The sequence below is a fragment of the Nelusetta ayraudi genome, unplaced genomic scaffold (genome assembly GCF_046127955.1).
Source record: "Nelusetta ayraudi isolate G7.1 ecotype Tasmania unplaced genomic scaffold, CSIRO-AGI_Nayr_v1 ptg000087l, whole genome shotgun sequence".
Taxonomy (NCBI): domain Eukaryota; kingdom Metazoa; phylum Chordata; class Actinopteri; order Tetraodontiformes; family Monacanthidae; genus Nelusetta; species Nelusetta ayraudi.
The window spans coordinates 58,573-72,050 of NW_027466137.1; the positions used below are offsets into that span (position 1 = coordinate 58,573).

The 13,478-nt window shown below is 48.1% G+C and overlaps 2 protein-coding genes across 3 annotated transcripts; both read left to right on the top strand.

The window, feature by feature from the left end:
* Positions 1-1,684: 1,684 nt before the first annotated feature.
* On the top strand, positions 1,685-3,318 carry cunh7orf78 (chromosome unknown C7orf78 homolog). The gene is made up of 4 exons (XM_076045792.1): positions 1,685-2,110; positions 2,322-2,406; positions 2,564-2,706; positions 3,132-3,318. The coding sequence occupies exons 1-4, from the start codon at positions 1,685-1,687 to the stop codon at positions 3,228-3,230; spliced, it is 753 nt and encodes a 250-aa protein (XP_075901907.1). The 3' UTR covers positions 3,231-3,318.
* Positions 3,319-4,371: 1,053 nt separating this feature from the next.
* Positions 4,372-7,635, top strand: arl4aa (ADP-ribosylation factor-like 4aa). 2 transcript variants are annotated; one of them, XM_076045763.1, is made up of 2 exons: positions 4,372-4,466; positions 6,542-7,635. In XM_076045763.1, the coding sequence occupies exon 2, from the start codon at positions 6,649-6,651 to the stop codon at positions 7,249-7,251; it is 603 nt and encodes a 200-aa protein (XP_075901878.1). In that variant the 5' UTR covers positions 4,372-4,466; positions 6,542-6,648; the 3' UTR covers positions 7,252-7,635. The 2 variants fall into 2 exon arrangements, with proteins under 2 accessions (XP_075901878.1, XP_075901877.1); XM_076045762.1 differs by lacking the exon at positions 4,372-4,466 and adding an exon at positions 4,797-5,173.
* The last annotated feature ends 5,843 nt before the right edge of the window (positions 7,636-13,478 follow it).

The window sequence follows — 13,478 nt, forward strand, 5'->3', positions numbered from 1 at the left end:
ACGGACGCGCACAAGATGAAGAGAGCGAGCAGGGCAGGAAAAGGAATAAAGAGTTGAAAAATGGTGGTGAATGAATAATTGCAACCTGGGGCCTGGGGAGTTTTTCCTGGGTCACTGTTGGGTCAGTTGGGTTTGTCTTTTCCAGACGGGACCAATCATCGCAACTCCTGTTGAAGCACAATCGGTACAAACAGTATCTGATCCACTGGCAGGATGCAATAGTGACACTTAATTAAAACCTTTGCAAAAGCCCCCCCCCCCACACCCTGTTCCACCCCCAGAAAAAAAAACAAAAACAAAACAAAAAAAACAAGCAACACTATCAGAAGAATCATATCGTTTAGCCACAGTTTGCAGGTTTAACAGTATGACACTGCCCCCTCAAGGTGTGGGGTAGAAGAGCGCTAATAAGGCCAACAATAAAAGGCTTTAAAGGCGGTTCAATCATGTCCCATTACATTGACATAAATAAATACTGAAAAAGTAGTTGAATGCATCCAATATCATATTTCACAATTAACAATATCAGCTTGATTTCAAGTGTAACTGATCGATGAAATAAAAAAAATCAACTCTACACTTCATGGTCTGAGTGATCCATCGTACTTCTGTGTGCGTGTGTGTGTGTGAACGCAGAACTTCAATGCAATGAGTCAGACTTTCAGTCAGATTTGCAGTCAGATCTAAGAGGCCGGTCGACAGACGGCTCATCCCGATCGTCCTCGGAGACCCGCTGAGGCTCCGTCATTGTCCCTTCAGCTGTACATGTCAGTGGACACGGCAGTGCAGGTGTTTCCCAGGCTGAACTGGGCGCCCAGGGGTCGAAAGGAGCCTCTGTAGGCTCCTGGCTCAGGTTTCTCGTTGCCTTTGCCCCCTGGTGTCGGCCCTCTGTGTGTCGGCACAAGCAAAGCGGCCACTGTGACGGCGCTCTGGAAAATCTTTGCAGGGCCCTGCTTGATGGGAGTTTATTTAAGGAGGGACTTTCTGCAGTGTCACAACAGCCAAGAGCTCTGAGGTTACAGCAGGTGCTGGTCTATGTGGAGCTCTGCAGTCTTATTTCTAAGTCAGCCATGTATGTTTAAATTTATTCAAAAAAAATAAATAGTTTATATTACATCATGTCAAATGCCACAATGACTTGTTTGGATTGCTGCAGGCAACTGCTGTGGACTCTACGACATGCTGCCATCTAGTGGCTTTCTGAGACATTACAATCCACTGAAAATATCTTCCGCACATCAACTGATTTGAGGTTTAAACAAAAAGACGAGCTCGCTATTCACACACTTCAAAGACCAACACCGTCCCCGCATCAATATTTTGCCAATATTAACACACACAGCAAGTATTGAACAATTTCACAGCGAAGACAGTTTTGTCAAGGCTGTGCACTCTGTCAATAACAACATCAGTTGACCAGAAAGTTACAGTAGAAGATTCCTCCAGTGTGGCAGCCACTTTGTTGGTCTCGTTGCCAGGCTCCTCTTTGTTTGGCTCAGACCACCAAACTGCAACTTCTTTTTTTGTCAAGAGGATTTGAGGCCTTTGTTACCAAGCAACCCTTTTTATTATGTGTTGCGGCTGCAGTCCTCCATCTGCTTCTTGTTCCTGGAGAACCGGCAGAACAACACCAACTTCAGCGGGTTCAGACCAGTGAGCCTCCTCTGGTGAGACGTTTGGGGAAATGTTTCAGTGCAGGTTTCCAGTACCGCTGACCTCCATCCGCTTTGAGGACAAAATCAAATTCTCCGCCAGTCAGGATCTCGCTCTTGCGAGACGTAAGTGGATCAACCGCGGTGACAGAGTGAACCAGAGTCATGAGCTGAGTTCCAGGCCTCCAGATTTCTCCATCAGACTGTTCAAGTGCCTGAAGGTTCCTCAGAGCAGAGACGAGAAGATGCTGTCAAATTCGTCCAAACCTCGGCGAACGAAGGCAACTCAAACAGTTGTACCGGTAGTTTTGCAGACACGGCAGCGGAAGGAAGAGCCTCGGAAGTTCATCACACGTTACAGGCCACCCGACACTCTGGAAGTCGAGCTGAGATTCGTCCGGAACGGCAAATTCCCTGCAGCTCCTTACAAGAACCCGGAACCACATGACTTCAGACCTGTAAGTCTCTTGAAAACAAGACTCGTTTGCTGACTTATTTTATGCTTACGTTTTATGTTTCAAGTGTCTCTCACTCTGTTGGAAAAAAATAAAAACCTGGAAGGCAAAAGGCATCACATAAGTACTCCTCCATCTTGGGGCTTTTGACTGTTGTAGTGTCAAATTTGACCACAAGGTGGCAGTGAATGAAAAAGTATACAACCTCCTATAGCTTGAAGACGACCAACCAGACTTTGTCACTACATTTGACCGCGATCCTGGGAATCTCAACTTGAAATTAAAGAATTTGGATACAAGTAAGTGGACAGACTGTTTCCTTTCACTATTAAAAAAATATATGGTTATCAAATCAACTGTACATTCGTTTATCAAGACAAGTGCAAGTTGGGTTCATCTCTAGGGTGCAAGCAACACATTAAGAAAGTGAATTTTTTTTCTCCCCCCCCCCCCCAGTTCGGACCATTAGATCTGAATTAGACTTCAGCTTCAGGGACTTGAAGACAAAGATGGTGACTACTAAACCTGCAGGGCCTCGCTGGGAATCCAGACTTGTACTCCCGCAGTCACCTTGGCCCCCGAGACCAGTGTCTTACACTGTGAGTGACAGCTCTTCATCACTACATCAGCTTAAAGCAGCTCTAGGTAACCTTTCCACCATAAAATGATGCTTCCAAACTCAGTAAAGCGGTCGGTAAAGGATTAATAGGATCAATGGTGCCGCCTCGGCAGCGAGAGGAGGGGGGGGGGGGGGGGGTTGTGCCAGCTGTAACTGCACTGCGTAACTTTCAAGCGCGACCCGACACACCGGACGAACCACTATACGGCAACGTCACACTTTTATTTAGAGGCAGTGGCGCTGCGGCGTGTTGACTTCGTCACGTCGCCATTCCCACCGAAGGTTACCAAGAGCTGCTTTAACGTTTGCATATTTCGTCCAACTCCTTCGAGCAAGGGGCAATGGCTATGCAAAGGTTATGGTAACAACAGACTGGTCGTTTGTTTCTGTTTGTTTTTTTTACAGAGACACAGACGAAGAAGAGGAGCGTACAGTGCGTTTCTGAAGCGTGTGGAGGAGAAACTGTCAAATCAGTCAGGAGCCTTTCTACCTGAATTATTCTAAAAGTACCCCGTTTATTTAAACATGTAGGCAATTGAATTTGTGTGAGTGAGTGTGTGTGTGTGTTTGTGAGAGAGTGAGAGAGAGAGAGAGAGAGGGGGGCGGGGGGGGTTGGAACCTTCGCTGAGCATTTTTCTTTGGTTCTGACATACTGAGGGAGTGAAAGAATCCTGTCACTCCTCATGCATGCAGCGAGTGTGGTGCCACGATAGTCTTCATACCATGAGGATGAAGTCTGCCGACAGCTGTTCCTCCAGCATCCCAGGAATCATAAACACGACAGGCTGGTGTGGAGTGTATATCTGAGGAGGCTGCACATGTGTTTTTAATGGGTCATCTGTGACTTTGTGCATAGCTCAAAGACTAAATATAAAGCAGAAATATTCCCTGCTTCAAACCACACGGCCCACCCGCTGCCATGTGTTGCTCTAAGCTTATTGCGGCGTGACTAATATCTTTGTTCTTTTGCACTGCAGTCTGTTGGTGGTGGACGGGAAAATGTCTGTGCAGCTGTTAACACGCTGAGTCCAAAAGAGGAGTTGTGAGATTCTTCGGGCCATAAAGTTGAACCAGGTCTATAAATCCTGAATCTGTAAAGCCTTAGGAATTTTGTAAATACCAACATAACCATAGACATACATTAACAAAGGTCTACCACACAAAACTAGTGAAACTATGTCAGCGCACCACCACCACCACCACCACCACCATCATCATCATCATCATCATCATCATCATCTGTTCTCTTCTAGTAGAACTTGATGGATTTCAGGAGTGGCCATACGAGTTAAGAAATAAATAATTAAAAAAAATAACCTGGCATATCTTTAAAAACAAAACAAAACAAAAAAAACTCTACATTAAATCAAGGACAAACACGAAGCAATAATTTGATCTTTAACATGAGTGCCCGGATAGAATTGCTGTTAGTAATGGAGGCTATTAATAACATAATAAAAATAAATAAATAAATAAATAAATAAAATTCAGCCACCTTGACCACGTTCGACTGTGATTCCGCGATCGCGGTGCCTTCACGTCCCTCTGGCCAATGAGTTCAAACAAAAACACCACGCGGAGTATTAGGGCTGGGCTGGGCGGCGCTGCAGCGCGCGCGCGCGCCCACACACACACACACACACACACACACACACACACACACACACACACACACACACTAATCCCTCTGCCCATCAGGGGGAAAGGGAAAACACACCGACTGACCGCATTGAATCCACGGTGAGTTTGCAGTGTCAATGTTCCAAGCTGCTAACGGCTAGCAGCTATTACTACTATAACTACTATTTCAACCGTAACACTGAGTTAGACGTCCGTTTGCACTGCCGTGAACGCCGCCAATAAGAGTTTAGGTTGTTCATGTCATCGGCTGGTCTTGTGTTGTGTCTGTCTGTGACAAGAATACAGTAACAAGTATGCCGGCGGTTGTGCTTTACTCGGTTATTTTTCATTATTATTATTATTATTATTATTATTATTATTAGTTTGTTTGTTTTTTTAAAGGGGGAAAAAAAAAAGGAAATGGGGTGACGAGCTGCGCAGCCAACAGGTGATTCAGGTTCCCGGGCAGACGCGTGAGCTACAGTTAGGCTCGACTTATCAGCTGACAGGAAGTAGCCCTTTTCCACCAATCCCGTTGGCCCGCTGCTTTAAAGTGGGCGGAACCGGCAGCCTGACAGCAGTGTCAGCGGCCAGGGAGCCACACTGGGCTCGGCGGATGGAGGGACGGCAGTGAGGGTGTCGGTGCAGCCGCGGAGGGATTCTCTCTTTTTTTTTTTAAATTCCTGATTGTTGTTTTCTTTTGACCGTGACACATTTCGGAAATGCAGATTTTCTTTTCGATTTGAGGGCGGATGGGAAGTGGGAAGGACGCGGTCTCTTTGGACGGAATCGAAATCCAACGATTTCTCGACGGATCTGTCGCACTGGTACGTGTCCAAATGTTTGTTTTTTTTTGTTGTTTTTTTTGACAGGGAGCCGCATGCGTTGTGTTCACCTGCCGTGAAAAATGGTCAGTCAGCCGTCCGAATTCCGCACGACCTCGCGCCTGGGCGTGACTGAAAAACGAAAACAAGCTAAAAAAAACAAAAAAAACAAAACAAAACAAGCATTTTTAGAATCCGATCACTGCCGCACCGAACCTCGGTCACAGCCTGACCGGGCAGCCTTGCGGAGGAATGTAGTGACACCGTGGATTCCTGCATGGAACTTGACAGAATGAAAGGGCTGCGAACGCCACGGTGCCGTTCACACCATATGGAGGTTTTGTTTGTTTGTTTGTTTGTTTCCCCCTGAGATTGTGGTCTGGGTGAAGTCCACGTTGGGACAATTAGTCAGGTCAAAGTCGTGAATGGTTCCGCCGGTCTCAGGTATGTTTCAGGGCGTTTTCTCAGCGCAGTGGCGGACTTTAGGCCCCGTGTGACGTGACATTTTGTGGCCCTGCTGATTTGTTCTGAAAATGTGCCGTGCGTGACAACTAGATAGCGCCAATTCTACGGGGTTTTACTGCACGTGCGGTTAAAATAAATAAATAAATAGAATAAAATAAAAGGTATTTACTTTCAAAACGGACATGTGACAGATTTTAAAATAATAATAATAATAATAATAATAATAATAATAATAATAATAATAATAATAATAAAAAAACATCCTCTCCTCTAAAGCTGGCCACAGCTTTTTGCCTTTCTTGGTCAGGTATGAGCAGACGCCTCGACCGGCGCTGTGTTTGAAAACTTTGGATGGACGTTACATAACTGTTGCTCCATCTGTTGACTTTCTAAGACTTGTCTTCACTTGTGCACGGTGAAAACGTTGAACAATCAATTCCCGGCCAGTGGCTCAGCCCCGAGTCACCAGCCACACACGTATTGATTTAGAACGAGGCCTCGAGTTGGGCCACTTATTGCCGCTGGTTTACACGCCATGATAAATAATCTGTAAACAGTCATGACAGCCGAGCTCAGCTGGCTGAGGGAGACCGAGCCGCGACAAAGAGAAAGGCGGCCAGTGTTGCCAAAGCAGCAGAAGCAAACATCACAAAGCTGTAATCTCTCCTGTGCTGACAGGCGTGTTGAGGCCTCCAATCGGATGGCTGCACTTCTCTTTAAACCACTGAAGGCATCTATCATCTATCCTGAGTTGTTTTTTTTTGTTTTTGTTTTTTTTACTCCATTCACACTTCTGATGTATTGCAAGAAAGCGGAAATATTGGAAATGTATGTTTTCATCAACTCGTAATGACCCCTAGTGGCCACATGCTGTCCTGCCACAGTAAACATGTCTTTTGTTTCCAGCTGATCGCTGGAGTCAGTTTGGAGAGGATCTCTTAGCGGCGCATCGGATCAAATTTCCCACATCGTCGTCATCATCGCCCCCCCGCCCCCCGCCCCCAGGAGGAGAGATGGGGAACGGCTTGTCTGAGCAGTCGGGCTTCATCTCCAACATCCCGTTCCTCCAGTCGTTCCACATCGCCATCCTGGGCCTGGACTCGGCCGGGAAGACTACTGTCCTGTACAGGCTGCAGTTCAACGAGTTTGTCAACACCGTGCCCACCAAGGGCTTCAATGCCGAGAAGGTGAAGCTGTCACTGGGCGGCCACGGCGCCGGCACCTTCCACTTCTGGGACGTGGGCGGCCAGGAGAAGCTTCGCCCCCTGTGGAAGTCGTACACGCGCTGCACGGACGGCATCATCTTCGTGGTGGACTCGGTGGACGCGGAGCGCATGGAGGAGGCCAAGACGGAGCTGCACAAGATCGCCAAGACCTCGGAAAACCAGGGCGTGCCGCTGCTGGTGGTGGCCAATAAGCAGGACTTGAGGCACGCGCTGGGCCTGGCCGAGGTGGAGAAGCTGCTGGCGCTGAAGGAGCTGGGCCCAGCCACGCCCTGGCACCTGCAGCCGGCCTGCGCCATCATCGGGGACGGACTGAGGGAGGGCCTGGAGAGGCTCCACGACATGATCCTCAAGAGGAGGAAGGCGCTGCGGCAGCAGAAGAAGAAGAGATAAAACTTCCACTGAGACTTTTAGCCGTCGAGCGTGAAGGAAATGAAGGCTTTTCCCACAGAGCGGAGTCGAGCACGTGATGCCCGGCCGTGTTTTCAAAGTGCTGAGTTTTATCAGTCAGTCCGGGCGCTATGATTTGAGGATCTTCGACCTGGTGGTGGGGGGGAGCGTGGGTGGAGGTTGTCGTGCAGGAAGTGAGGCGTCAAAGAAACAGTACGAAGACATGAAAGTTTCAGACACGTGCAAGTGAATTTGGGAGAGTGAGGTGAAAGATGAAATACTGCTGTGGGTTTGGAGGTTTTGCAGGTGGGTTGAGAGAAGTTGAGGATGACGTATGTTTCAGAAATGGCTGATGGCTGTTCCAAAAACATATTACCAAAAAAGAAAGAGACGAAGATCCCAGAGAAGACGAGAAGGCTTTGACTTGTTGTCGAACTGGCAACGCATCGGTTTTGTGTCACTGTCTTACATGTTGTTGGAACTTGTTTTCTACTGTTTTACACTGGATGTCCTCTGTTGAAGTATTATCATTATTACTATCATTATTATTATGCATTTCTTTGCATCAAATCCGGATCTGTTTTTATCTACTTTTATCGCTCAATTTCTAAAAAAAAAAAAACCGACAAAACAAACAAAAAAAAAACAAAACTTGTTGAAGCACTTTAGATTTTCACTTGGAATTCAGTTTTCAGGGCACACACACACATGCGTGCGTGCGTGTGTGTGTGTGTGTGTGTGTTTGTGTGCTGGATCTTCCAGACGGTTAAAACGGACGATATTGCAGTTGGTTCGCCTTGTCAGTAGACGGGTTTCTATCATGATTTGCTTAATAAAACACAATTAGAGCAACCTTGACACTGTAGTCCAGAGGTCTTCTTTCAAACAAGCTTTGAATTATGCCACAACCCGCTGCCAGTCGCTGGTGCTAATTCTCAGAAAGTGTGCAGAGCTCCACTTTAAATCACCTAAAATTGCCTTACAGCTCTAAGACCGTAGACTTGGCACTAAATGCATCGTTGACTGGATTTGTGGACTTGTTTAGGATACCTGATCATGTGATGCCGTTCCACTGGCGTCAAGGATGGAAAATAAAGACGTGAAAGTAGGTTGGAAGAGAGAGAGATCATTAGTCAAAGGAGTACAAACACCAGCCAGGGTTCCCTTTGGCAAGGCAGCAGGTGTCCACCTCACAGCGCACCTGACAGTCTGTCTCCTTTAGAAAACAGAAATACCCTCTGCTCCATTGTCTCAGATTAGCCCCTCCTGCCTTCCTCCCAGTCTCCCTGATGTCCCACTTGGCCAAATGGACGCGTGACAAACCAGAAAAACTACACTTATTTTTTTTTGTTGTTTTGTTTAAATATTGTTATCACATGAAGTAAAGTTCAAAGTTTGAAAACAAACAAACAAACGTTCAAGCCAACAAATCAGAGGCGGCGCAGCGCAGTGTTTTGTAGAACGCAGTTCTGGGCGTCCTGAGAGGACGGACCGGACCAGACCAGACCCGACCTGACAGGCCCGACCGGAGCAGCGGTGCGTTCAGGGGCCGCGACCGGTTATTCCTGGCTGAGGCCGCCATGGTCCAGTGAATTAACGCCACTTGCTCCCTCCCATTCCGCTCAGACAATTAATGAGTGTGAAGTCCAGCGGGCTGCTGCGGCAGCTGGCATTGTCCAAAATAACTCTCAGCAAATCGGCTGGGATCCGCTCCATTTGCCGTCTCAGCGTCCCGTTTGGACCGGCTCACAGTCCAACGCTGCAGTGCTGCATGACGCAATTCAAAGTGAGGGGAAAGTTGTAATCTTGTTGTTGCAAAGACAAAAAAAAAAAAAAAAAAGTGTGAGGTGACGCAACAGCACCGGTTCCTCTGAGAAGCTTGTTTTTCCAGTCAGACGTTGACGGATGTTCTCTTTGTGCCGGGGAGCCCAGGTGCTGCGTCGCCTCTCCTGGTAGGAAGGAAACTCAAGAGGAGCCAAAAGGTATATTCGCACTTTTTCCTGATTCAACTTCCTTTTCTGCACAAGCGGTGTCAGCTCTGTGTGTGTGTTTGTGTGTGTGTGTGTGTTAAATTCCTTCACGCTGAGCCGCTCTGCCTCCCTGTCAGGACTGGAGGCAGCTTCTTTTTGATGTCAGGAGCTCCCAGCCGAGGATTACGGGTCAAATAAAAGGAAAAGAAGCTGGAGGCTTCAGACCATGTTGACTTCCACATGTTTCATGTGTTTCAAGCCACTTGACTTCATCGCAAGAGTTATCTAGGGTTCTGGTTCTGATCCACTCCTGCAGGGTGTCAGGGGGAGTAAATCTCTTATCTCAGGAGGGGGAGGGGGGAGGGTGGCGGGGGGTGCATTAACCCATTAACCTCAGGAGGGGAGGAACGGCACAGAAAAACAGAGCCAGCCAGCCGGCCTGCCAGCCGACATGGAATAAAAGCACTGCGGCTTCCTGAGCGTGAGCGACTTGTTCGCAGCAGCTCATCCATACAAGAATTCCCACCCAACCATTGGTGGCTTTGTGTCACTGAGAGACGCCCCAGGCCAGACGGAGCTCTGCAGTTCAGGTTGGGCGGCTCTGGGCTGAGTAGAGTACACACTGTATCCAGCAGCAGCAGCAGAAGAACAAAACTGGGAGCGGCACATTTTTTTGAAAAGATATTTTTGCACTTTCTTCCAACACGAAGCCAGGAGTCTCTCTGCAACAGGGCTGTGATCCAGGAGTCCTGTGGGTTTTCCCACTCTAAGATATACAAATATTTGCTTTTTCGAGTGTCCCGACTCTTTAGATTGCGGCTTTGATGCTAGAAACAAAACAAAGCACTGCCATACCCGTGAGCCTGAGCTCCGGCAGACTCCAAGATGCCTCCCCAGTCAGTGACGTCTGAACGCATCGTCGAGCGATCACGACTGGACGACATTTCCCTCAGAGGTGGAGGAAGAGCAAAGAACTAAAGGCCCAGACTGACTCCGCCCACTATCGCGCGTTTCCCCTCTCGTGCCAATTGACCAAGGCTGGTCTGCTAGCAACACGCCGCACGAGAATAAAAGCGTTAAGATTTTCAAGTTTATTTGGGCCTGAATCTTGATGATCACTTTGTGTGAAATGGTGCACACCAACTCCTGCAGCCCAGACTGCAGCAGGAGTTCAAACACTGCAGACTATAAATGTCTCTCTCTCGCTCTCTCTCTCTCCCTCCCTCCCCCTCTCTCTCTCTCCAGGAGCGAGTGACACTGATAACTTTGTGTCACGCTGCTCGACTTCCCCATGAATCCTCCACAGCGTTTTCTTGCCGACTTTCTCACATTCGTCCCTTTGTGCGCTTGAAAGGCCCTCCGCCTGAACACGATGCAAGGTTACCGAGACGCGCTTCATTTTTCTCCCACCCCCACCACTCCCCTCCTGCCCGTCCCGCTCGCCCACCCGCCCCAGTCTGTGGAGAGAGAGTGGCCTATTTACATGTGAATTCCTCCCTGTAGCCCTGCAGCTCCGCTCAGAGTAGTGAACCAGGCCACCTGCGAGGGGGAGAGGAGCGGTGGGGAGGGGTGAGGAGGGGAGGGGAGGACGGGGGAGCGAGGGGGGGGGCGCTGCTCAAGGAGCTGCAGAAGTGCACTCCTGCTTTTCTTTTGTGCCGGGAAGAGAAGCTGCTTTCATTAATCCCCACAACCCGCAGAGACGGAGAGGAGGCGCCTCCAAACAGACTGGCATTTTAATTAATACCTCCCCCTCGCACCCCCACCTTCCCCCTCCCCCGATTTCAAACATTCATTAATAAATTTGCTCCGACACAGGCCTTCTGCGTTCTGGTTGCCCTCACCGTTATTGACGGCCGACAACGACAACGACGGTCCTGTTGGTCGACTTCAAACAGCATCCCAGAGCTTCTGGCTCCACATCTTTCTAATGATCTTTCCTGAAAGGCTTCCCGGCAGGACATGTGATACGCTTGTACCGTGTAGGTCAGGAGGTTGTGCGTGTGTGTGTGTGTGCGCGCGTTCACGGACACGCAGGATCACTTTCATGATGTTTAGGTTGGGACTACCCGTATCTAACCGCTTCCATCTCCTCCTTCCAGTCAAGGAACCATCGACTGTCTTCTGCGGACCAGTTTAGCTCTCCCTGCAAGAATCTTCCCAGAGGAATCCACTGGTCTTGGAAAAGTAAAGATAAAAAAAAAAAGAAAGAAAAAAAAGATGTGCTGCAGAAGGATTCGCAGTCGATATGCATGCAGACGTGAATATTTCATCTTTGGTTGTTAGGGTCCACCCGACCAGGAATTTCTCTCGTCCTGAAAATTAGCAGACTGTCGCTAGCTGTAAGTAGCTGGAGCAACTGAAGCCGCTTCACGATGCATTAAAGATTGATTGACAGCTGGGTGCCATGGCATCAATGGCTGCTTACAAAAGAGCTCTGAACTGCACTGGAGCTGGTTTCAGCAGAAGGACAGCTACTGAATTTTGGGGGTTTTGCATGGAGGCTGAGCTCTCAAGGTGGACTCTAAACTTGCACCAGTGTGTCCTACTAAGATTTATGACTTCATGAGATTCCTCAGCTCGGTCTCGCTCGCTGTGCTGATATTGGTGGCATTTGCTCTTTGACCCCTCGGCCTGGACGGCCGTCTGGCAACATGATGCATTTTCCAAGCTGAGCCAGGCTCTGAGCTCCTCTTCCCGCTCGGCCTGCAGGGTCCAAGACACACATGGGGGCCACGGAGAGCAGAGGCCCCTTTGTGAGGCACCAACCTGTGAAATGTGTCTTTGGTCTTGTTTGGCCAGCAGGGATTACAGTGGGTTTTGGGCTCGGCTCAGCTGAAAAGATCCCTGTGTCCACACATACATACACACGCACACACACACGGAAGTTCACACAGTCCCACATGGACTCGGCGGCGTTTCATCATCTGTCAGATGAGCGGCCAGGAAGAGATGAAAGATGTGCGATCCATGAATGAAGCAACTGCTCCAGCGAGGGTGGACGCACAAAAACTAGCTTCAGAAAAAGTGCATAGCAGCAAAACATGCTGAACAGAGCACAGTCATTGCAATTTCATGAATAGCAAAACTATAAGCAAACAAAGGTTATTTTTGATTTTTGCTTTTTTGTATTTATTTTTTTTTGAATAAAAACCTGATTAAAACTGAAGATCGGAAATGCAGGCCTGTAGCTTCACATTTGCAGCCATCTGCAGTCATTTGCAGAGTTTTGAAAACACACTGATGGTCACCAAGATGATCGTTTATCTTGGCTGAGCGAACAACAGCGGCAGGACACTCCAGATTAGAGTGAGCTAATGATTATTTCAGGGATGTTTAGATTCAGCGAGGTGTACATCGGCTTGGTTATGTATTCCTACTTCTTTAGTCTTGAGGGTTGGTTTACTGAAGGCAAACAACTGCAGGTTTTATTGGTTGGTCCTTTAATAGGTGCTGGAAACTGACTAAATAAATACCATTAACTAAATAGTTAATGGTATTTGTAATACAGAAACAGATATGGTATATTTAAGCAGCTTTCCTTTCTACTTTGTTTGTTTTTAACCTGCCTTTTTGAGGGTTTGAGCTATTTTCCTTCCGTCAGCCGCAGGCTCGTATCAGCTGGCCCTGCAGTACTCACACTTCCCATGCGAGTGGCCAAAGATCTCAGGCAAGTTCTGCACACGGACCATTTTTGCTCAATCACTAAGAGTCCTGTGAGGTCCGCCCTGATAACATCTCGTACTTCTCCTCTGGGGCCTGCTCGCAGCTAATCTCAGCCACCGACTCTGCATTAGTCTGAAACCTAATTCCTTTTTATTGGAATCACACAGGCAGGCCCCGCAACAGACAGCGCCTCATTACCCGTCCTAACGAGGTGCTGAAGTCTCAGCTTCTTTTAAAAAAAAAAATGTAAAAAAGCAAACACAAACCCCATTCTCAGACATTCAGCATAACGTAAGCGCACATTTGTTTGCCGATGCACTCAGTACCATTGAGGCATACAATTAAAGGAGGAGGCGGAGGCTGATTTTATTTCTTTCAGTGGTTCCCACAAAGCCACTTTAAAGTGCACGCCAATCTCTTCTCATCAAAAGCAGAGCGAGCTCCCCGTTAGCGGCGATAACACTGAACCACGTGAGAAGACTCGAGCAGGAGTTCATTAACTGCACGAAGGCTGAATAATGAAGCGGGAACCCGGTTCTCCAAGCAGGGAGGGACGAGGGCGAGGGGAGGTTACATTGATGCTCTGGTGATTAACAC

Coding starts and splice junctions, on each gene's coding strand:
- arl4aa (XM_076045763.1), top strand. CDS start 6,649: ATGGGGAACGGCTTGTCTGAGCAGTCGGGCTTCATCTCCAACATCCCG.
- cunh7orf78 (XM_076045792.1), top strand. CDS start 1,685: ATGTTTCAGTGCAGGTTTCCAGTACCGCTGACCTCCATCCGCTTTGAG. Junction 2,111..2,321: donor AACCACATGACTTCAGACCT/GTAAGTCTCTTG, acceptor AACCTCCTATAG/CTTGAAGACGACCAACCAGA. Junction 2,407..2,563: donor ATTAAAGAATTTGGATACAA/GTAAGTGGACAG, acceptor CCCCCCCCCCAG/TTCGGACCATTAGATCTGAA.